General features: G+C 40.2%; 1 protein-coding gene across 5 annotated transcripts in view; it reads right to left on the reverse strand.

Annotated features, from left to right (window-relative positions):
* Window positions 1-24,338, reverse strand: part of SNX14 (sorting nexin 14) — a 100,541-nt gene that overhangs the window by 65,370 nt on the left and 10,833 nt on the right. For 3 of the 5 annotated variants that reach the window (XM_062186453.1, XM_062186451.1, XM_062186456.1), the window contains exons 2-7: window positions 20,824-20,944; window positions 19,420-19,496; window positions 19,266-19,344; window positions 10,336-10,379; window positions 8,119-8,206; window positions 4,811-4,895 (exon numbers count right to left, since the gene is read on the reverse strand). In XM_062186453.1, the coding sequence (XP_062042437.1) occupies window positions 4,811-4,895; window positions 8,119-8,206; window positions 10,336-10,379; window positions 19,266-19,344; window positions 19,420-19,496; window positions 20,824-20,944 (494 nt within the window). Of the gene's footprint in view, window positions 1-4,810; window positions 4,896-8,118; window positions 8,207-10,335; window positions 10,380-19,265; window positions 19,345-19,419; window positions 19,497-20,823; window positions 20,945-24,338 lie in introns of those variants that run through there. The other 2 variants (XM_062186452.1, XM_062186457.1) reach the window with 2 other exon arrangements.

The following is a 24,338-nucleotide window of genomic DNA, read 5'->3' on the forward strand; positions in this document are numbered from 1 at the left end:
ATAACTTCAGTCATCTGCACTAACACACAGAAGATTAAAACTTAACTCATTCCTTTCCTAGCCTCTGCTCTTTCAATTTAGGGAAATTGTTCAGAGTAGGATTAAAGAAAAATTCTTCTTTGCAAGCAGTTTATTTTTGCAGTAAACTGGAAAAGAGATCTTTTTCCCCTTGGAAAACAAGAAATTTAACTCACGTCTCTGAAATTACATAAAGTAATAGCCAATGATAATTTTTAAAAAGCAGAAAAATCTACAGAAAACATTCAGCATGCACAACACTTTGGTTATCAAATGTTACATCTTACTCATGCTCTGCAAAATATTTTAAAAAGCCCTACTCAAAATTCTTTAAGTACACCTGTTTTCATATCCATATCCAACAACCTTTTGCAGCAATTATAGGAACCGGCATCCTTGGATAAATTCCCCATCTTCTGCCCAAATAGGACACAAGATGTAACTGTACAACACAGAAATTCTTAAGAGATTTTTGCATAAATATTAACTGATAATAAAGACCTGTATTAACAGAACTTTTTAAAAAAATTATTTAAAGATTATATTTGTTTATTTGAGAGGTAGAGTCACAGATAGAGTACGGAGAGACAAACAGAAAGGTCTTCCATGCGCTGGTTCACCACGTCAAATGGCCACAATAGCAGGAGATGGGATGATCCAAAGCCAGGAGCTAGGGGCTTGGTGTGGGTCTGCCACGTAGGTGCAGGGGCCCAAGCACTTGGGCCAGCTTTTACTGCTTTCCCAGGCCATAGCAGGGAGCTGGATTGGAAGAGAAGAAGCAAGGAAATGAACCAGTGCCCATACGGGCTGCCTGAATTACAGGCAGAGGCTTAGCCCACTATGCCACAATGCCAGGTCCCAAACAGAACTTTTTTTTTTAAAGGCCAAAAATGGCGCCAGTACTGTTGCACAATGTGTTAAGTCATGGCCTGTAGCACCAGCATCCCATATGGATACTGGTTCAAGTTCCGGCTGCTCTGCTTCCAATCCAGCTTCCTGCTAATGTGCCTGGGAAAGCAGTAGAAAATGGCCCAAGTACCTGGGTCCCTGCGCCCACGTGGGAGACTCAGATGAACCTCCTGGCTCCTAGCCTCAGCCTGGCCCAGCCCTGGTCATTGAAGCCATTTGGAGAGTGAACCAGCTGACAGAAGCACTTCTCTCTCTAATAAATCTTTAGAAAAAAAAAAAAAAGGCCAAGAACTACACTAATATTTTTTAAAAGATTTTATTTATTTGTAAGACAGAGTTGGGGGTGGAGGGGTCAGGGCTTTAACCTGCTGCACCACAGCACTGGCCCCTAAACTAATATTTTAAAACTCAAAAATAATAGCATTCATTTCCTTTTATAAACTCCAGAAAATTAAGTGGAAAGACAAATCATACTTTCTCCTTTCTACACTCTGCTGAATTTTTTTTTTTTTGGACAGGCAGAGTTAGTGAGAGAGAGAGAGAGAGACAGAAGGAAAGGTGTTCCTTAAGTTGGTTCACGCCCTAAATGGCTGCTACGGCCGGCACGCTACACTGATCCAAAGCCAGGAGCCAGGTGCTTCCTCCTGGTCTCCCATGCTGGTGTAGGGCCCAAGCACTTGGGCCATCCTCCACTGCCTTCCCGGGCCACAGCAGAGAACTGGACTGGAAGAGGAGCAACTGGGACAGAACCGGCGCCCCAACCGGGACTAGAACCTGGAGTGCCGACGCCGCACGCGGAGGATTAGCCTAGTGAGCCGTGGCGCTGACCAACTCTGCTGAATTTTAAAATCTTAAGTCTGTGTAGAGAATCCTAACCTAAATTCAGTGGCATTGGCTTTTTTTTCTTTACTTATTTTTAAGATTTATTTTATTTGAAAGAGAGTTACAGAGAGAAAGAAAGAGGGAGAGACAGAGAGAGAGAGAGAGAGAGAGAGAGAGAGAGAATCTTCTATCTGCTAGTTCATTCCCAAATGATTGTAAAGGCCAGGGCTGGACCAAGCTAAGCTAGGAGCCAGGAGCTTCTTCCAGGTCTCCCATGTGGGTGCAGGGGCCCAAGCACTTGGGCCACAGTCTGCTGTTTTTCCAAGGCCTGTTTTTCCAGCAGGAAGCTGGATCAGAAGTAAAGCAGCTAGGGGCTGATGCTGTGGCGTAGTGGTTAAAGCCACCGCCTGTTGTGACAGCATCCCATGTGAGTGCCAATTAGATTCCTGGCTGCTCCACTTCTGATCCAGCTCTCTGCTATGGCCTGGGAAAGCAGTGGAAGACAGCCCAAGTCCTTGAGTCCCTGCACCCACGTGCAAGACCTGGAAGAGGCTCCTGGCTCCTGGCTTCAGATAGTCCCAGCTCCAGCCATTGTGGCCAACTGGGGAGTGAACCAGCAGATGGATGACCCCGCTCTCTCTCTCTCTCTCTCTCTCTCACTCACTCTCTCTGCCTCAGTCTCTCTGTAACTCTGATTTTCAAATAAAATAAATAAATATTTAACAAAAAAAGAGAAAGAATTCTGTCATTTTTGTCTCAGTGCAGACAAAAAGTTCATCATTACAGAAAAAGGCAAGGAGATCTCGGTTGGAGATGTTGGTGTGACCGTAACTGACATTTTCAAGCATTTGGTGGGAATGCTTCCTGAAGGATTGTTACTATTGTTTATATAATGCCAGCTTTTAAACCAAGGAATCCAGAAAAGAGGTTTTTTTGTTTTTTGTTTTTCCCTTTTTTGTGTGTGGGCACGGCAAAAATATCACCATTTAATGTGTTTTTGCCAGTGACCAGACAATAATTCCAGAAGCTCATTTTTTAATTTAATAATTGAGAGGCTGGCACAGTGGGGTAAGTTGGCACTGCACACACGGCTCCTCTACTTGAGATCCAGCTCTCTGCTAATGTGCCTAGGAAAACAGTACAAGACAACCCAAGCACTTGGGCTCCTTCCACCCATGTGGGAGACTTGGATGGAGTTCCTGGCTCCTGGCTTCAGCCTGGCCCAGCCCCGACTATTGTGGCCATTTGGGGAATGAACCAGCAGATGGAAAAGTTTGTGCGTGCTCATTCTCTCTCTCTGTCTCTGCCTCTCCCTCTCTGTAATTCTGTCTTTCAAATAAATAAATGAAGGGCCAGTGTTTTGGTGTTGCAGGTAAAGCCACTGCCTGTGGTGCTAGCATCCCACATGGGCTTCAACTCTACCTATAGAATAATTTCCCAAAATGTGCCCTAATTATATTAATTGATATTATGAGGAAGAGAAAAATGACTCCAAAGACTTGGGATATGCTCAGCTACAGTTAAAGCTATTTCTTCACTGCAAGGCTATTCAAAGCTTTCAGTGTGAGAATAACTACAGGGATTTGCAGAAGGAAAAAACAATAGTAATGATCAAGAAACACGACCATTTAACCTCTTCTACGTGAGCATCTACATGGAGTAGTACTCTCCAGCATGTAGTTCGGAAAGCACCAACAGAGCAGCCCCTGGCACAGTAGGTTGGGCTTCCGCCTATGGTGCCAATATCCCATATGTGCACTGGTTCTAGTCCTGGCTGCTCTATTTCTGATTCAGCTCCCTGCTAATGGCCTGGGAAAGCAATGAATGACCCAAGTGCTTGGGCCCCTGCACCCATGTCGGGGACCTGGAGGAGACTCCTGGCTTCAGATCAGCCAGCTCTGGCCACTGCAGCTGTCTGGGGAATGAACCAGTGGATGGAAGATCTGTCTGTAACTCTACCTCTCAAAAAAAAAAAAAAAAGCACTAACAAAGAATACTAAATGATGCAAACATAAGGAAAATCTAAGTTTGACAAAGAACCAAACAAATATAGAACACAGAAGTAATTTCATAAAAAGGAACAGTTTAGTTCAATCTTAAGAGCAAACAAAGTTTCAAATGAAGATTTCATTCATTTAATCAGAAAACATTACTGAACATATATACATATGCTATGTGCAACTCATGATAGTAAAAAGGCCAGAACGCAGATGAGAAACAGCAAACAGATTATCCTGGCTAAAGCATTAATACAAAGTGAAAGACAAGACTAGATCAAAATATTTGACAATGTAGAAAAGGGTTTAAATACACAATTTAGATACAATAGCAGTCATTAAAAATTTTTTTTAGTAAGGTGGTAACAGGGAAAGTACAATTACAGTGAAATTAGCTTGATAGCAGTACACAGGATAAGAGAGAATACATCAAAAATGCTGATATCATTAAGGAGAAAGGGGGAACAGAATGCAAGAGATACTTCAGAGGAATTAACTGGTATTCAAAAAAAGACAACAGTCATCAATAATATATCTAAAAGTTAACTAACTGTATTTTAATTTTCATAGATTGAATTTTTCACACTTAATATGATTAACAATCTACTGAAAGGGATTTCAGTTTAAAAGAACACCCTCACAGCATTTGTAATACTTAGACATTGTAGGTAAATGCAGGTATATAAAAACATAATGATTTGGGGCTGGCACCATGGCTCCCTTGATTAATCCTCCACCTGTGGCGCCAGCATCCCATATGGGCACCAGGTTCCAGTCCCGGTTGCTCCTCTTCCAGTCCAGATCTCTGCTGTGGCCCAGGAAGGCAGTGGAGGATGGCCCAGGTGCTTGGGCCCCTGCACCCGCATGGGAGACCAGGAAGAAGCACCTGGCTCCTGGCTTCAGATTGGCGCAGCCTGCCGGCCATAGCGGCCATTTGGGGAGTGAACCAACAGGGAAGGAAGACCTTTCTCTCCATCTCTTTCTCTCTCACTGTCTGTAACTCTACTTGTCGAATAAATTAAAAAAAAAAAAATTATTCAAACTATAGTAGAAAGCCATATTACCTTTCTGTCTGGCTTTAACTATCACTTCTATATGCTTCATTGCCGCTTTTAATAGTTTCTTGGTTATAACAGATGGAATATCCACCTAGAAAATTCAACGTTAAAAGAAACCATTTAAAGTAATTTTCACTAACAACAGCAGAAACATAATGGGACTTATCTTAAAAACCAGTGGTATTAGGAGGATTTTTTTCTAAGACTATTATGTAGCATGGCAAATATAGTTAATAATACAGTATCATACATTTCAAGTTAGACAGTAAATTGCAAATGTTCCCACCACAACAAATGTTACGTGTCTGAGGTGATGGATATGCTAACTAGCTTGATTTAATTACTCAACACCATGTTTATAAATCATAACATCACTTTGTATCCCATAAATACATAAATTCGTAATTAAAATTTTAAAAATTAGAGAATTACTCAGAATCTTTCAAAAATATAATTTAAAAGCATTTTATATTCTTGGATTATACTGTTACATTAGGCATTTTTTTGACCATATTATTGAAAATTTATCTTAATATGTATATAAGAAATAGTACATTTAATAATATATTTATACCTGGCTTGTTTCTTTATGAGCTCTTTTTTTAAATGCATTCAAGGAAAACTCTCTAGTAATTTATCGTCCCCTTAAAACTGTAAATTTGTATTTACTAAAAGTTTACTTAAGAATAAATATCTTCATCCAGCTTACAAGATGAACCCTGGTTTCAAGATATATGGAAGCATCCTATTTTTAAATAATATTGTTTCATCATTCTTTCCTAACATTTTTCAAACTAAAGGCTAGAAGCTATAGTGATTACAATAAGTTGGTAAGAAAGAACTGAGGGCTTATATTACACAGAAAAGAAACAAGAAGTAACAGAAAATAAACTGTAAATAAAAAATATCACTAAAAATCGTTTTACTGGACTTTAACCAGCTTATCTTCCACCATGAAACTTACCACATATATGCCTTTTATCAAAAGCATGAGAAAATTTCATCACAACAGTGTATTGTGTTAACTTTTCAACTCTTTTCTACCTCCTATTAAGGAAGATACCAAAATCACAATGTGCTAGATCTAGTAAATGTGATGGATCATTAATGCCCAAATATTAGTGATTTGTGGTAAAACTCAGAGCAGTTTAAAGATAACTTTTAGTTGTAAAATGCCAAACATGATAATAAAAGAATATATTTTTGCTAGTATTATGCTTCATTGCAAAATAACATTACTTTTCATTTATCCTTGGCTATCTGGTATTCAGTGACTATAAATACTCTCATATTTATCAAATAAACAAGATGTTTTAGGTTTCAAACATTTTGTAAAATCCTATTTTCTGATAAAACTTATGAAGTTTTCCATTTGTAAGTTCCATTTTAGAGACTTCCAATCAAAATCAAAACAGTAAAATAATGAGTTTATCACTAAACTTTGAAAACAAAGTTGTCGGCCGGAACCGTGGCTTAATAGGCTAATCCTCTGCCTTGCAGCGCCGGCACACCGGGTTCTAGTCCCGGTTGGGGCACCGGATTCTATCCCAGTTACCCCTCTTCCAGGCCAGCTCTCTGCTATGGCCCGGGAGTGCAGTGGAGGATGGCCCAAGTGCTTGGGCCCTGCACCCTATGGGAGACCAGGAGAAGCACCTGGCTCCTGGCTTCGGATCAGCCAGATGCGCGGGCCGCAGCGGCCATTGGAGGGTGAACCAACGGCAAAAAAGAAGACCTTTCTCTCTGTCTCTCTCTCTCACTATCCACTCTGCCTGTCAAAGAAAACAAAGTTGTGGACTTTAAATGATTCTTTGTGGTATTCAGGCAATGGTATTGAGGGCAAAATATTGTAGTAGGAATAAGATGACCCAGGCTTAATCCTTTGCTTATTAATTATCTCTGACACTTTAACAAATTTACTAACTTTCCATAAGATTGATATAATAACAACCCATTTCTTTGCCCCAAGGAAAATAAAGAATATACAGCTCATAACCCAGAGAATGCAAGAAAATATTTGCAGATCATATAGCTGATAAAGGACTTATATTCAGAATATATGTTTTACAACTCATAATAGATAATCCAGTTAAAATATGAGCAAAGGATTTAAATAAATACTTCCCCAAAGATATAGAAATGACCAATAAGCATATTAAAAGATGCTCAATATCACTGGCATGGGGAAATGAAAATCACAGCCACCATAAAATACCATTTCACATCCTGTAGTACCGACAACGATGTGAAAAATCAGAACCCTGATGCACTGCTTGCAGAAATGTAAATGCTACAGCCACTTTGGAAAATAGTGTGGCAATTCCTCCAAGTATTAAATGTAGAGTTACCATTTGACCCAGGAGTTCCATTCCTAGATGCTTTTATATACACAAGATAAATGAAAACATATATCTACCAAAAATTTTTGTACACATGTTTATAGGCATATTAACAAAGGATGAAAATAATCCAAATGTCTATTATTAGCTGATGAATGAATAAACTGTAGTATATTCATACAATGGAACACTGTTTAGACTTGGAAAAAGCAAAGTACTGATACATGCTACAACATGACAACATGGATGAACTTTGAAGACATTATCTTTAATGAAAGAAATCAATCACAAAAGTCATGTATCATAAGACTCCACTTATATGAGTCATCTAGAGTAGGTAAATCCATACAGAAAGCAGAGGGCAGGCATTTGGCAAAAAGATTAAGACACAGATTGGGATTCCAGCATCTCTAAGTGGGAATGCCTAAAGTCATGGCTCCTCTGCTTCTGATCCAGCTTCCTGCTAATGCACACCCTGGAGGCAGCAGGTCACTACCTGCTCAAGTACTTGCATACCTGCCAACCACATGGGAGACCTGACAGGGTCTAGCTTCCAGCTTTGGGCTGGCTCAGTCCTTGATGTGGCAGGCATTTAGGGAATAAACCAGCAAATGGAAAATACCTGAACCCCTCTCTCTGCCTTTCAAATAAGATGAAAATAAATAATTTTTAATTTAATAAAATTTTTAGAGATAATAACTATTGCCATTTATTCAATAATTCATCTAACTAAAACATGACTTTTTTTCAATGGCTGTCTTCTCAAATATCTAATTTCCATGAATCAAAATAGCCAAGCATTAAAGAAAGCAAAACTGATCAATGAATCAAAATGATTCATTAATGTTCTAACCAAAAAATAAATAAATAAATAAAATGAAGAAAAAACAAATACACAGGGTATAGGAGACAGTAAAACTAAGATTTAAAATATCTTACAAATGATAAAATCCCAAATTTCTCATTATAAATATATACCTTGTGAATCCTTCGTATTAAGACAGATGCAAAAAACCGTAAAATTACTCTCAGTTCATCAACAAAGGACTCATCATCTGTCACATCCCTTTAATTGAGGAGAAAAGTAAACATTCAGTAGTTCACAGAAATACAATTCCATGTTCTAGAAAGCAAGAAAAGAACTTTGTCTTTTTCCCATCTACTTATGTAAGTTTTCTTTTTTTACTTACTAGTAATGCATTTCACTGCAGAATAAAAGAAATGCATAAAAAAGAAAATAAGTATTTTGCATAATTCTAGTACTAATTACATTAACTAAATTGTGGTGTATATTTCCTTGCAGACATACACATATACATAATCCGAGTTGTAAATGTCACCAAAGAAATTTTAAGGAAACAAAATAATTTTGAATAATTTTGAAGAAGCAAAAGAATATGTGAATTTACATAAACTAATTCTAAAAGTAAAAAAAAAAAAGTATGCTCTATTTGAAAAAGTAAATAAACTGGGGAAATCATTTTTCCACTGAAATTTTGACAACCATCATCTGAGGAGCTACTTTTCATTTTCCTACTTCTCATTCCTTAGTTCTTGAAGTCCCTAGAAGAATTAGGACATTTTCCCAATCAAAGGCAGAAAGAAATTTTCATATAATGGTTAAATCCTGAACTTCGAGATGGCAGTGTTAAGTCCTGTAGCAGAATAAGGAAGACAACTGTATCAATGTTTTTTCACTATTTGTCTCAGGGAAGGAGACAAAATAACATAAACAGCGAGACTGCAGAAAAAATACATACTTGGAAATATAACCATATTTTATGCCTGATGAGTCTTAACATGGGGGTAAGGAAAGTTGAGGTTGTCTTTACAAAAGGATTCATTTCACAAAAGGCCTTACTATCAGTTTTTCTTAAATGGCAAATGCCTCATATTTAAGACAAAACTCCAAAGTAAAAAATGAATTCACAAAGCTTTTCAGAAAAATATGGCATAAAACTGGATACTAAATTTGTCTTACATTATAGGTGAGCTCAACAAGTAGCATTTTTTAAACTAGGAAATTCAAAATATAATGAATCAATATAAAATTAAGGTAGATGGGGACCAGTGCTGTGGCGTAGCAGGTAAAGCCACTACCTGCAGTGCCAGCATCCCTTTTGGGCACAGGTCAAGTCCTGGCTACCCTACTTCCAAACCAGCTCTCTGCTATGGCCTGGGAAAGCAGTAAAAGTTGGCCCAAGTCCTTGGGCCCCTGCACCCATGTGGCAGACCCAGAGGAAGCTCCTGGCTCCTAGCTTTGGATAAGCCCAGCTCTGGCCATTGTGGCCATCTGGAGACTAAATCAGCAGATGGAAGACCTCTCTTTCTCTCTGCCTCTACCTTTCTGTAACTGCCTTTCAACTAAATTAAAAAATATTTTTAAAAATTAAAAAAAATAAGGTAGCTGTCATTAAACAGTATACCTAATGTCTGATTATATAATTAAACACATGATACTTATTTAAGGAAGCATGTATTTATTAACTGACATAAGTCAGATCTCTCTTATTCTCAAACTGCAATTTTTTCTAAATTTGTTATTTTCTATATCCTATAAAGCACAAGGTCCTTGTACATACATAGTATAACACACACCAAAAATAAAGTATCTTGGAAAAAATATTAATTTCTAGGAACACTACTAAATTTTCAATTTAATAAAGCATTTAGATACCTCATCCCCAGGTACAATCATTTCACACTTGATCTTAGCCAAAAGGCCAAGAAGCGATTGGTACAATCTGTGAAAACTTTGTGCAAAATTATTAAATCACTATATTCAGGTGTGATACAAAATTGTATAAGTTATTCTTCTTTCAAAAAACAACCTACATTTTTAACCTCCTTAATATCATTGAATTGTTTACTTATTGCCTACATCAGTGGTTCCTAACCAGGGCTGAAAATGTCTTCCAAGTAATAGTTGACAATCTCTGAAGCCATTTTCAGAGGTGAGGGCTAGGAGAGAGGGGAGGATGCTACTAGGAAATAACGGGAAAAGGCTATGAGTGCTGCTAAATATCCTGTAATGCACTATCCTCCAAGATTTGGCCTAAAAAAGTCTCAACAGTGTCAAAGTTGAGAAATGTTGTTTAAACTGAAAATCTGTCAATAATATGTCCATATCAAACATATTAAAACATGTATGTATTTAGTATATTCAAGAAAAAAGATACTATAAACAATACGTACCTGTACCATGGATAAACAAAGTTTTCCAACACTAATTCAAAAACCTGCATAAAAATTGATTTTTAAGAAAAATAAAATTAATTCTGGGAAAATAAATTATACTATTTAATAACATGTAATATTACCAAGAACCAATTTTACTGTCCCAAATATTGACATAATATCATATTTTCATAATAAAATGCATATTTTAACCATACATGATTGTGAAGATCAAAGAGTATATATGAGAAAACATTTGGAAAATCCTAAAAGTCCATAAAAAGGAAAAATTATTACTAGAGGAACACACATATTTACAACTATCCCTATAATCAAACAAAAAAATTAAATAAATTGTGTTTGGCTCTGAAGCTTAGCTGAATCAATAAAGTTCTATGGAAAGAAGGAAAATATTGGGGCCGGCGCCTTAGCTCACTTGGGTAATCCTCCGCCTGTGGCGCCGGCATCCCATATGGGCGCTGGGTTCTAGTCCCAGTTGCTTCTCTTCCAGGCCAGCTCTCTCCTGTGGCCCAGGAAGGCAGTGGAGGATGGCCCAAGTCCTTGGGCCACTGCACCCACATGGGAGACCAGGAGGAAGCACCTGGCTCCTGGCTTCAGATCGGCACAGTGTGCTGGCCGTAGCAGCCATTTGGGAGGTGGTGAACCAACTGAAGGAAGACTTTTCTGTCTCTCTCTCTCACTATCTAACTCTATCTGTTAAATAATTTAAGAAAAAAAAAGAAAGAAAGAAGGAAAATATTAGGTTGGTCTTCTGCATCGCAACTTTCTCTGTAAGTCAGTATTACTAGAATAAAATTAAGAAAAAAGTAGCTAAGATTTATATATAAGGGATCAAAATTAGGTGCCAAACAAGTGAGGAAAAGAGGGTGCAGCTATTAGAAGTGAACTAAGCTCTGGGGTGCTGGTAATATTTTGTTTCTTGATCTGGATTGCTAATTAAGTTCATTTCATTTCATGAAAATTTTAGTATATAAATTTTATGTGAATCATAAAATCAGTATATAAATTATATGTGGAAAAGTAATGAAATAAATTCTGGATGTTGAACCTGCTACTTCATAGGTCTGGGTATAGCAGTATATTGTTAATTTTCAAGAAGAGTTGCAGCATTAACCAGTAACTTAAATAAGCATCAGGAGGGAATTTATGTATGTATCTAATTTATATGTTTCCTGAATCAGATCATATACCTTCTCTGGGAGCAGTAACAAATACTGCAAATTCTCTAGATTAGGCATTGAAGTAACATATAAAGAGAGGTATCAGGTATGTGGCACAGCGGGTTAACGCCCTGGCCTGAAGTGCCTGCATTCCATATGGGTGCCGGTTCTAGTTCCGGCTGCTCCACTTCCGATCCAGCTCTCTGCTATGGCCTAGGATAGCAGTAGAAGATGGTCCAAGTCCTTGGACCCCTGTGCCCATGTGGGAGACCCGGAAGAAGCTCCCGGCTCTTGGCTTCAGATCGGATTGGGACAGCTCGGGCCGTTGCGGCCAACTGGGGAGTGAACCATCGGATGGAAGACCTCTCTCTCTCTCTGCCTCTCCTCTCTCTGTATAACTCTGACTTTCAAATAAATAAATAAATCTTTAAAAAAAAAAAAAAAAGAGGTATCAATGTAAAGGGCTCACAGAGACAATCAGAAAAAGTTATCATTATTTGCTCTTCCATTCTCTACATCCCAACAACCACCAAATCCTAATTTCATAACCTAAGTGGTCCTCTTCTACAATACCACTGCTCAAGGTCTTCATCTTCTTACCCCTTATATTACAGTAATAGCCTCTAAAACAGTATCCCTGTTTCCAAGCTAACTCTTCTCCATCCTCCACTACAACGGCCAAAGTGATCTAAATCACGGAGGTTTCAGAATCTGACATCACTCTGAAGCCTTCAAAATATCAAACCACACATATGAAAGGAGTGCTGCAGTGATTTTTAAAGGAGAGAATGGCATGGCAGTAACTGTGACAACTTACATTTTTTCTTAAAGGTTAATTTATTTGAGAGGCACAGTTACAGAGAAAGGGAGAGACACAGAGAGAAAGCTCTTCCATCTGCTGGTTCACTCCCCTAATGGCCACAAAGGCCAGAACTGCTCTGATCCAAAGGCAGGAGCCTGGCCGGCGCTGTGGCTCAACAGGCTAATCCTCCGCCTTGCGGCGCCGGCACACCGGGTTCTAGTCCCGGTCGGGGCACCGGTCCTGTCCCGGTTGCCCCTCTTCCAGGCCAGCTCTCTGCTGTGGCCAGGGAGTGCAGTGGAGGATGGCCCAAGTGCTTGGGTCCTGCACCCCATGGGAGACCAGGAGAAGCACCTGGCTCCTGCCATCGGAACAGCGCGGTGCGCCGGCCGCAGCGCGCTACCGCGGCGGCCATTAGAGGGTGAACCAACGGCAAAGGAAGACCTTTCTCTCTGTCTCTCTCTCTCTCTCTCACTGTCCACTCTGCCTGTCAAAAATAAATAAATAAATAAATAAATAAATAAAAGGCAGGAGCCAGGAGTTCCTTTTGGGTCTCCCACATGGGTGCAGGGGCCCAAGGACTTGGGCCATCCTCCTCTTTCTTCCCAGGCCATAGTAGAGAGCAGGATTGGAAGTGAAGCAGCCAGACTTGCACTGGCACCCATATAGGATGCTGGCACTGCAGAACGGCGGCTTTACCAGCTATGCCACAGCGCCAGCCCCTGACAACTTTTCACCTCTCACTGCATCCTGTGAAGCAACAGCTAAAAACTAGTTACACAGTTTGAAAACCACCTGTTTCCAGGATCAATTAATCTAAACTCCATCAGCACAGTCTTTAAAGTCTTTTCACGGCCGGCGCCATGGCTTAAGAGGCTAATGCCAGCCTTGCAGCGCCGGCACACCGGGTTCTAGTCCCAGTTGGGGCACCGGATTCTATCCCAGTTGCCCCTCTTCCAGGCCAGCTCTCTGCTATGGCCCGGGAGTGCAGTGGAGGATGGCCCAAGTGCTTGGGCCCCCCACCCCACGGGAGACCAGGAGAAGCCCCTGGCTCCTGGCTTAGGATCAGCACGATGCGCTGGCCGCAGCGGCCATTGGAGGATGAACCAACGGCAAAAAGGAAGACCTTTCTCTCTGTCTCTCTCTCTCACTATTCACTCTGCCTGTCACCAAAAAAAAAAAAGTCTTTTCATGATCTGATTTCTAAATAGTCATATAAAAATATGGGTAAAAAAGGAATCTAAACTGGAGTTTTTGACTGAGTTCTACCACCAACTACCAACCAGATATGAAACAAAACTATCTAAACTCCAGTTATCTTTGGTAAAATCAGTAATAGCACCCTTTTAATATGCTGTGTGCAGACTACATGAAATCATGCATATGCTTAGCACAGTGCTCAATATATAGTATATACACCAATAAATATTCAGTACTAGGGTAATATTGTTTCTTTATTATCCTTATCCTCTCACATAATATCCTTCAGTCCACCAATACTCCATCTTATTTCAAGCCTCTCTGCTTTCCAGAACTCTGACCAAACCCTGCAATTCGCTTTATCACACTATAGGTATGGCAAATTTCTAGACACCCTTCCTTACTGCCTCTCTCAACAGTTACACAGTTCCTACACTAATTCTATGCCTCATACATTTTTTCCATTATTGCCTGCATTACACTATATTGTCACTACTGCTTATATGTGTCTATCCCCATGCTCTCTGACTGAAGTTCTTTACAACAGAGCACTACACCTCATTTCTCTTCTTTTTCTTAGGGCCTAGCCCAGTTCCTGCCTACAACATAATCTCAAAAATGCTTTTAGATATGAGAACTAATATTTATTGAACACTAATATGTGTCAGGCACTGGACCAAAAGCTTTCCATATTTTTTTTTTTTTTTTTTTTTTTACAGACAGAGTGGATAGTGAGAGAGAGAAACAGAAAGAAAGGTCTTCCTTTTTGCCGTTGGTTCACCCTCCAATGGCCGCTGCGGCCGGCTCATCTCGCTGATCCGAAGCCAGGAGCCAGGTGTCCATGCTTTTCAAAGGAGTGAATATAACACCAAAGACAAACAATGATACCCTTACTTAGAAGTTTTCTCCGATAGTCTTCAAAGCAAATCTCTCCAAAAAACATAAATTAAGTTTAGATTCAGGGAGGAAGGGAATATCCTTATGTTAGAATTGTGTCTACAGAGGCCAGCGTTGTGGCACAATGGGTTAACACCCTGGCCCTGAAGAGCCGGCATCCCATATGGGCGCCAATTCGAGACCCAGCTGCTCCTCTTGCAATTCAGCCCTCTGCTATGGCCTGGGATAGCAGTAGAAGATGGCCCAAGTCCTTGGGCCCCTGCACCCATGTGGGAGACCTCGAAGAAGCTTCTGGCTCCTGGCTTTGGATCGGCGCAGCTCCGGCCGTTGTGGTCATTTGGGGATGGAAGACCTCTCTCTCTCTCTCTCTCTCTCTCTAGCCTCTTGTCTCTCTCTCTCTGCCTCTCCTCTCACTGTGTAACTCTGACTTTCAAATAAGTAAATAAATAAATAAATCTTTTTTTTTTTTTTTTTTTTGACAGGCAGAGTGGACAGTGAGAGAGAAACAAAGAGAAAGGTCTTCCTTTTCTGTTGGTTCACCCAATGGCCGCTGCAGCCGGCGCACCGCGCTGATCCGAAGGCAGGAGCCAGGTGCTTCTCCTGGTCTCCCATGTGGGTGCAGGGGCCCAAACACTTGGGCCATCCTCCACTGCACTCCCAGGCCATAGCAGAGAGCTGGACTGGAAGAGGAGCAACTGGTACAGAATCGAGTGCCCTGACCGGGACTAGAACCTGGTGTGCCAGCGCCGCAGGCGGAGGATTAGCCTATTGAGCCGAGGCGCTGGCCAAATAAATAAATCTTAAAAAAAAAAAAAAAAAAGAATTATGTCTACAAACCATATTGAATCTGTTAAAAAACTAAAACTTAAAATAAGAAAAGAGGGGTCAGTGCTATAGCATAGCAGGTAAAGCCATTGCTGCAGTGCTGGCATCACATATGGGCATCTATATGTGTGTCTACTTAAAGTTTGAGTCCTGGCTATTGTACTCGCTCATTTATTTATTTATTTATTTATTTTTATTTTTGACAGACAGAGTGGACAGTGAGAGAGCTACTCCACTCTCAGTCCAGCTCCTTGCTAATGTGCCTGGGAAAGCAGCAGAAGATGGTCACAGTCCCTGGGTCCCTGTACCCATGTGGGGAAGAAGCTCCTGGCTCCTAGCTTCCAATAGGCCCAGCTCCAGCCACTGCAGCCATTTGGGGAGTGAACCAGCAGATAGAAAATCTCAATCTCAATCTCTTTCTCCCCACCCCCGCCCTTCAAATAAATAAATAAATTTTTACAAGTAAAATAAGAAAACAAAAACAAATTTCTAGTAGCTACATTTTTAAAATAACTGAAAAGGAACAAGCTAAATTAATTCTATATTTTACTTAACCAAATATATGCAAAATATTATCATTTCTATATGTAATCAATATAAAAATTATAAGATGTTTTATATTTCTTTCTTATTACTAAGTCTTCAAATATCAGTATCTATTTTATTTTATTTTATTTATGTTTTTTTGACAGGTAGAGTGGATAGTGAGAGAGAGAGACAGAGAGAAAGGTCTTCCTTTTTGCCGTTGGTTCACCCTCCAATGGCCGCCGCGGTAGAATCCGGCGCCCCAACCTGGGCTAGAACCCGGTGTGCCGGCGCTGCAAGGCAGAGGATTAGCCTATTAAGCCACGGCACCGGCCAGTATCTATTTTATATACATATATAGCACATCTCAATTTAAACTAGCACACTTCAAGTGTTTGTTAATAGCTAATTTGGCTAATGACTACCATACTGGACAGCACAATCTTAAATCAAGGAATCCTGGAAATGAAAAAGTCCTTAAAAAGCCATGAATAAAGAAAAATGTCAAAAATTTGAATAGGGATACAAATTGGAATAAAGGACAATTAGGAGAGATTCAGATGCTAATACTATTCTCAAATAATTAGCATTCAACTTAATTCAGTACATGCAAAATAGCTACCAACAACATTTGTGACCTTCAAACTTGATAGAGGAACTAATAAGACCCCATACCCTGCTTTCAAATACTTGAATTCTAAGGTAACAAGAAAGATAAAAGAATAAGTTTTCTATCTATTCCCATATTATACAAAAATACTGAAAACTATCCCATTCCCTCCATTGTTCTTCAGTAAGTGTCAAAATTGAGGTCATAATTCAATAAAACATGAGGATTCTTCAAAAAGCCCATGAAAAATGGAATTAGAAAAAGTTTATTTGGGAGCAAAAAAATTTTGAAAACCATGCATACTTTTTTCATAACACACATTTTTCATAAACTTTTTGAAGTCTCCTCATATACATTTGCTCCATGTAGTTGAAGGTTCCTTTTGGAAATACAAAATGGTTATTTCTACTGCCCTATGGTTTGGGGAGTTGAGAATAGAAAGGTGAGAACCAGGTACATATTCATTTGAGCCTCAGACAATGAATTGAATGAAGCTCACACAGATAATAAGCTTAACAGTAAAGATTTATTAAAGGAAAAGAAAGTACATTTCTTAAAAGAATAGCGGAATGGGGCTGGCATTGTAGCAAAACGGGTTAAGGTGCTGCCTGTAATGCAGGCACCCATATGTGTTTTGGCTGCTACACTTCCATTCCAGCTCCCTGCTAACATGCCTGGGAAAGTAGTGGATGATGGTCCAAGTCTCTGGGGCCCTGCACCCAAGTGGGAGACCCAGATGAAGCTCCTGGCTTCAGACTGGCCCAGTCCCAGCTGTTGTGGCCATTTGGGGAGTGAACCAGCAGATAAAAGCTCGCTCTCTCCCTCTCTCTCTGCAACTTCACCTTTCAAATGAAAAAAAAAAAAGAAAAAGAGTAGAAGTGGACAAGAATCAAAGCTGATTGAGGCTGAGACTCAAGGTATCAAAGATAATTGGGGCTATAATTTTTAGAGGAGTTGATCTTAGGTGTGGGACCCTTAGTGTGGCTTTGAAATCACCTGGTGTGTAAGCCATCTGGTCATTATCATATCTACTACACACATCTCTTAATTGAAAGTTTTTTTAAGCCTGCAGTTTATTTTTTTTAAAGATATATTTAGAGGCCGGCACTGTGGCATAGCAGGTAAAGCTACTGCCTCCAGTGCCTGCCACCCATATGGGAGCCAGTTCGAGTTCCGGCTGCTCTACTTCCAATCCAGCTCTCTGCTGTGGCCTGGGAAAGCAGTACAAGATGGCCCAAGTCCTTGGGCTCCTACACCTGCATGGGAGACCCAGAGGAAACTCCTGGCTCCTAACTTCAGATCAGTGCAGCTCGAGCAGTTACCGCCAAATGGGAAATGAGCCAGCAAATGAAAAGATCTCTCTCGCACTCTATCTGACTCTCCTTTTCTCTCTGTGTAACTCTGCCTTTCAAAATAAATCTTTAAAAAAAATGTATGCTTAACAGTGGGCATTTATTTATTTATTTATTTATTTTTTGACAGGTAGCGCTAGACAGTGAGAGAGACAGAGAGAAAGGTCTTCCTTCCATTGGTTTAGTCCCCCCAAATGGCCGCCACAGCCAGCGTGCTGCGCCGATCTGAAGCCAGGATACAGGTGCTTCCTCCTGGTCTCCCATGCGGGTGCAGGGGCCCAAGCACTTGGGCCATCCTCCACTGCTTTCCTGGGCCACAGCAGAGAGCTGGACTGGAAGAGGAGCAACCGGGACAGAATCTGGCGCCCCAAACGGGACTAGAACCCGGGGTGCTGGCGCTGCAGGCAGAGGATTAACCTAGTGAGCCGCAGTGCCGGGCAGCAGTGGGCGTTTTTTAAAGATTTATTTATTTATTTGAAAGGCAGAGTTACAGAGAGGCAGAGGCAGAAAGAGGGAGAGATCTTCTATCCACTGGTTCACTCCCCAAATGGTTGCAATGGCTGGAGCTGGGCCTCTCTGAAGCCAGGAGCCAGGAGCTTCTTCCAGGTCTCCCACATGGGTGCAGGGGCCCAAGGACTTGGGCCATCTTCTGCTGCTTTCCCAGGCCATAGTAGAGAGCTGAATTGGAAGTGGAGCAGCCAGGTCTTGAACCAGCATCTTTATGGGATGCCAGCACTGCAGGCACAGTTTTACTCACTATGCCACAGTGCCAGCCCCTACGTTTGCAATTTATTTTTCTCAATTTCTCCAATAAGCCCTTTTTTATGTCCTATCTCAAATTTAAGGTGATTAGAGAGGCAGAGATGAGAAAACCTGACTATGAAAAAGTTTTAGAATTTCCTTTACTCAGCTCTCTGTTAACCCTTTGTTGCCTTCTGCCTCACTATCACAAAGATGATTGTTTTGGGGGGCAGGTGTTTGGCTGAGTGGTTAAGGTACCTTGTGGAATGCCTGCCTTCAAACTGAAGTGCCTAGGAGTCCCAGCTTTGCTTCCACTCCAGCTGCCTGCTAATGTATACCCTGGAAGGTAGCAAGGGATGGCTCACTACTTGGATCCCTGCCATCCATACTGGAGATCTGGATTAAGTTCCTGACTCCCAAGCATTTATGCAGTGAACCAGCAGACAAGAATTCTCTTTCTCTCTCATATATGTATGTCTATGTCTATACACACACACACACACACATAGATAATTGGTGTCCTTCAAGTGAAATAAATGAAATTTTTCTTGACAAAAATGACCGTCTTCACAGAAGATAAGCAACCAGGTAAAGCAGTGCTTTCTTTCACTAAAACATCTATTTAAGTGTGGAATCCAAAAATATTCCTGCCTCACTACTCAAATTGCTTAATCAACCATCCTCTAATCAGAATTGATTAGAAGGCATATATATGTACTGAGGTGCTGCATGATTAAATTTTTTGACAAAAAAAGTTTCCATAGGCATTTAACATTTTCTGTTTGAGTATATTTGATAACACAAATTAAATCAGTTACCTCTGAGAGAGATGCATCAACCTTGGATGAAATTTTCAGGTCTAGCCATGGCTGGTAATTTTCAAGTAGCAAGGAAGGTCTAAAGAAAATCAGACAATTAAATCACTTGAAATCCAAAACTATAGGATCAATAAATAAAAAAAGGCCAACTTACCTATGTCGTTTGCATTTCACTTTACCACATACAGCACAGCTATGGCCTTGAGGAAATAATTCTTGAAGTCCTAGCTGCTAAAAAAGGGAAACGGGGCGAGGAAGGAGATTTTTTTTTTTTTTTTTACTAAAGAGAATCAACTTTTCACAAGCTTTTTCAAACAATGTGTGAATTCAGAGGTTTGTTTTTCTTTGTTTTTATTTTTTGTTTGTTTGTTTGTTTTGGTCTATTCCAACAGTGAAACTACTTTGTAATACATAATGCTTGACACCAAAAGTAGTTCAGATTTCAGACTAGGAATATTTTCAATGGACTTTACTGCTTGAACATCTCTAATCTGAAAATCCAAAATCCAAAATTTTTGTGTTTCGTATCAATGCTCAAAAAGCTCCACAATTTGGAGCATTTTAGACTTGGATTTTTAAGATTAGGGATACTTAATCTGTACTTACATAACTGCCAACTAACAGGAAAAAAAAAAGCCTGATAAAGTGTTTTACAATTTCCAAAATTAAAAAGTAAATTGCAATAATGGTTCATTCAAGGATTAATTCAATGAATATTGAATTATTAAAATAAAATTCAAAATTTAAATATACTTCAAAGGAATATTTGAAAGTGATCACTGAAAAACTACAAGAGAAAACTATTTCTGCTTCTCCAAAACTTTGAATTCAATGAGGGAAAAGATATGTGGAGCCAGCACTGTGGCTGGTAAAGCTGCCACCTGCAGTGCCAGCATCCTATATGGGTGCCGGTTCAAGTCCTGGCTGCTCCACTTCCAATCCAGCTCTCTGCTATGGCCTGGGAAAGCAGTAGAAGATCGCCCAAGTCCTTCACAGCCCCAGCACCCATGTGTAAGACCAGGAAGAAGCTCCTGGCTCCTGGCTTCAGATAGTCCCAGCTCCAGCCATTGTGCCCATTTGGGGAGCGTACCAGTGGATGGAAAACTTACTTACTTTCTCTCTCTCTCTCTTTCTGTCTCTGCCTCTCTGTAGCTCTGCCTTTCAAATAAATAAATAAATAAATCTTTTTAAAAATTCAGTTAACTGCCAAACAAACAAACAAACAAAAAGAATGTTTAGGAGATTCTCCTAATCAACTAAGCTTAGGAAGCCCTGTTTTAATTTACTGCACTTATAGTTAAGACAGAGGACACTCTAATAAAATTGTGGATCCAACTTTCTAAGAATTTCATATATATATAAATAGCCACCCATGTGGGAGACTCAGCTGGAGATTCTGGGTCCTGGATTTGGCCTGGCCCAACCCCAGCCATTGCAGCCAGTTGGGGAATGAACTAGAACATATAAGATCTCTCTGTATCTCTCCCTTTCTCTCTGTTACTCTGCCTTTCAAATAAATAAATAAATATTTAAAAATAAAATAAGATAACAATTTTACCTTGGGTTTGTATTTTATTGTGAAGAATATATTTGGTAAGAGAGAATCAGGTCCTAATGAGCAGTAGAATGTGACAACTCCAGCAACAAATGACCAGAAGATCATTAAAACATGAAGATACCTTAAAAACAAATTTAACTAATATTAGAACCAAAGAAAATGCATAACATTAAAGTATCCATTTATTTAACAAATAATCATTAAACACCTACCTCATAAGACTGAAATATTTTCTCTAATAATTATGAAATTGCTATAATGTATCTATGAACATAGAATAACAAAATGTATGGTAACTAATGTATGTTTTATTTAAATTATAAATTCTCAATATTTCATAATCTGGTACCTTTATTATCACTTTAACTGATCTATATTACATTCTTCCAGAATATCTACTAAAGATATTTTCCATACTCCACCATAATTCTGATTATTTTTCATTAAGCCAAAAGAAGTTTACTAGGTACCTATTTTGTTCCAGACAGTACTAGACTCTGGGGGTATAGAAAGGAAAAGCACTACCATAATCTCTATTCCCAAGAAAAACACCATCTAACAGTGGAAGCAGGGATGTAAACAGTGTAACACAATGTGATCATGTGTTTGATATGACACAGAATGTATGCATGACACAGGGACACCACAGATTGATCACTCAAACTTGAAAGAGCAGAAAAGTCTCTTTCAGAAAAAGCAGCACTGCAGACAAACAGCAAGTAGGAGTAAAGCAACAGAAGGTGGGGAGGCAGGGTAGAGGAATGGGGGACTGGAAACAAGGCAGAGAAATTCAAACTTGAAAGAAACATGTGGGCTAAGGTCTAAGTATAGTTTGAAGGAAAATCAAGATAAATCTAGAGAAGCAAGCAAAAACCAGATGATACACTACAATATAAGAGGTTATGTTAAGGTGCCTCAATATAGGCAGTCCATACACGGCACAGTTCTGATATGCACGAATTTCAGTCACCATGATTTTGTTAAATAACACTAGTCATTCACAACATTGTTCAAATTCCAATAACCACAGTATATTTAACTGAGAGTAACTGTATAAAGTACAAACTTTACTGCTGGCTCTTCAGTTCAGAAATCAGTGTATAAATGTATAAACAACAGATTATAATAAGTAACCAGCCACTTCACTTCTGTCATTGATAGTCACTTATTACATATCTGTTATTGGTCAGTTCACGCAGACAGCAAAGCGTGAGTTGTGTTACTGCCTTCTCTCCCAATAAAACACCCACTTAATATTTTACCAAAATCAACCAAAAAGGAAATTATTGGTCCACAAACATGGAAATAAAGAAATGAACAGTGATACTACTGGAAGTGAAATTCAAATCAAATGTAAATGTACTGAGGTTGGCGCTGTGGCATAGTGGGTAAAGCTGCAGTCTTCAGTGCTGGCATCCCACCTGGGTGCCAGTTCTAGTCCCAGCTACTCCACTTCCAATCCAGCTCTCTGCTATGGCCTGGGAAAGCAGGGGAAGATGGCCCAAGTCCTTGGGCCCCAGCACCCGCATGGAAGACCTGGAGGAAACTCCTGGCTCCCAGCTCCGGATCGGTGCAGCTCCAGCCGTTGCAGTCATTGAGGGAGTGAACCACCAGATGGAAGACTTTTCCTTTTTTTATTTTCTTATTTATTTATTTTTTTTTTTTTTGATAGGCAGAGTGGACAGTGAGAGAGAGAGACAGAAAGAAAGGTCTTCCTTTTGCCATTGGTTCACCCCTCAATGGCCGCTGAGGCCAGCGCACCCCACTGATCCGAAGGCAGGAGCCAGGTGCTTCTGCTGGTCTCCCATGCGGGTGCAGGGCCCAAGGACTTGGGCCATCCTCCACTGCACTCCTGGGCCATAGCAGAGAGCTGGATAGGAAAAGAAGCGACCGGGACAGAATCCGGCGCCCCGACCGGGACTAGTACCCGGTGTGCCGGTGCCGCCGGCGGAGGATTAGCCTAGTGAACCAAGGCACCGGCCAGGAAGACTTCTCTTGCTTTCTCCCTCTCCCTCTGACTCTGCCTTTCTGTAACTTTGCCTTTCAAATAAATAAATACGTCTTTTAAAAAAATGTAAAGGTACTTACAGAAGAAACAGCTGACTGAGAGATTGCAGACATGCAGAGGAGCATAGTGAAGGGAATTTATTAACACCAATAAGGAAAGTGGTTGTGATAAAAGGATGAAAATACACCAGAGAAAGGGATTCAGGGATAAATCTTCATAATAAAGAACTCTTGGAGATATCTCACGACACTGGAAAACCCGCTGGAAGTTGGCCCAAATCTAAGCATATGGCAATTTACCTGGTCACAGAAAAGATATTCCATATTCTAAGTTGTAAGATAAGAAAAAGGCAAACGCTATTCAAATTGCTTGATATATTTTTACAAAGAAATAAAATAATTCTCAATGTATTTGATATTTGAAATCACTATATACTCATTTTTTTTACTTCCCTATAACTTCACAACCGACAGCACGAAAGATTTTAATATCTTGACAAAAGTTTTTTAAATATTGGACAGGGAGCAGTGCTGTGGCAAAGCAAGTTAAGCCACAACCTATGAGGTTGGCATCCCATATGGGCACAAGTTTAGAAGCTCCACCTCCCATCCAGCTCCCTGCTGGTGTGCCTGGAAAAGCTGTGGAGGATAGCCCAGGTACTTTGGGCCCTGCATCCACATGGGAGTTCTGGAGGAAGCTCCTGGCTCCTGGTTTCTAACTGGTCCAGCTCTGGCTGTTGTGGCAATTTGGGGGATGAACCAGTAGATTGATCTCTACCTGTCCCATCTCTCTCTCTGTGACTATGGCTTTCAAATAAAATAGATAGATAAAGGGCCGGCGTGTGGCTCAGTGGGTAAAGCTGCTGCCTGCAATGTCGGCATCCCATATGGGTGCCAGTTTCAGTCCTGTCTGCTCCACTTCAAAACCAGCTCCCTTCTAATGGCCTAGAAAAAGCAGTGAAGGAGACCCAGGTGCTTGGGCCCCTGTAACCCATGTAGGAGACCTGAAAGAGTTCCTAGCTCCTGGCTTCAGCCTGGCCCAGCCCTGGCTACTGTGGCCATCTGGGAGTGAACCAGCAGATGGAAGACCTCTCTCTCTGTCTCTCCTTCTCTCTATAATTCTAACTTTCAAATATATAAATAACAATAAAAATATTTTATAAAAAAATATAGATAGTTGAATGTTTTAGATAAGATAGTTGACATACAGAACCCTATAACGGAAGAAAGAGTTATGAAAGAGAAAGATGTCTTCTCCAATACCACAAGGATATATAGATGACAATGAAGTAGAATCTATAGATTCAGCACGAGATTTAAAAGCCAGAGGTGGAGAAAGACAGTAGCTGAGTAAAACACTCCAGCAGTTGTCTTCTCACAGAGACACCAATCTGAACAGGTATTCACACACCAAGCTTCACAGAGCTAACAAAGAAAACTGTAAGAAAAGGTGCACTACATGAAGGTAGGAAGAGAAGAGTTAATTATGTCTCCTGAGTTAACTCTTT

The sequence above is a fragment of the Lepus europaeus genome, chromosome 3, assembly GCF_033115175.1.
Source record: "Lepus europaeus isolate LE1 chromosome 3, mLepTim1.pri, whole genome shotgun sequence".
Taxonomy (NCBI): Eukaryota; Metazoa; Chordata; class Mammalia; order Lagomorpha; family Leporidae; genus Lepus; species Lepus europaeus.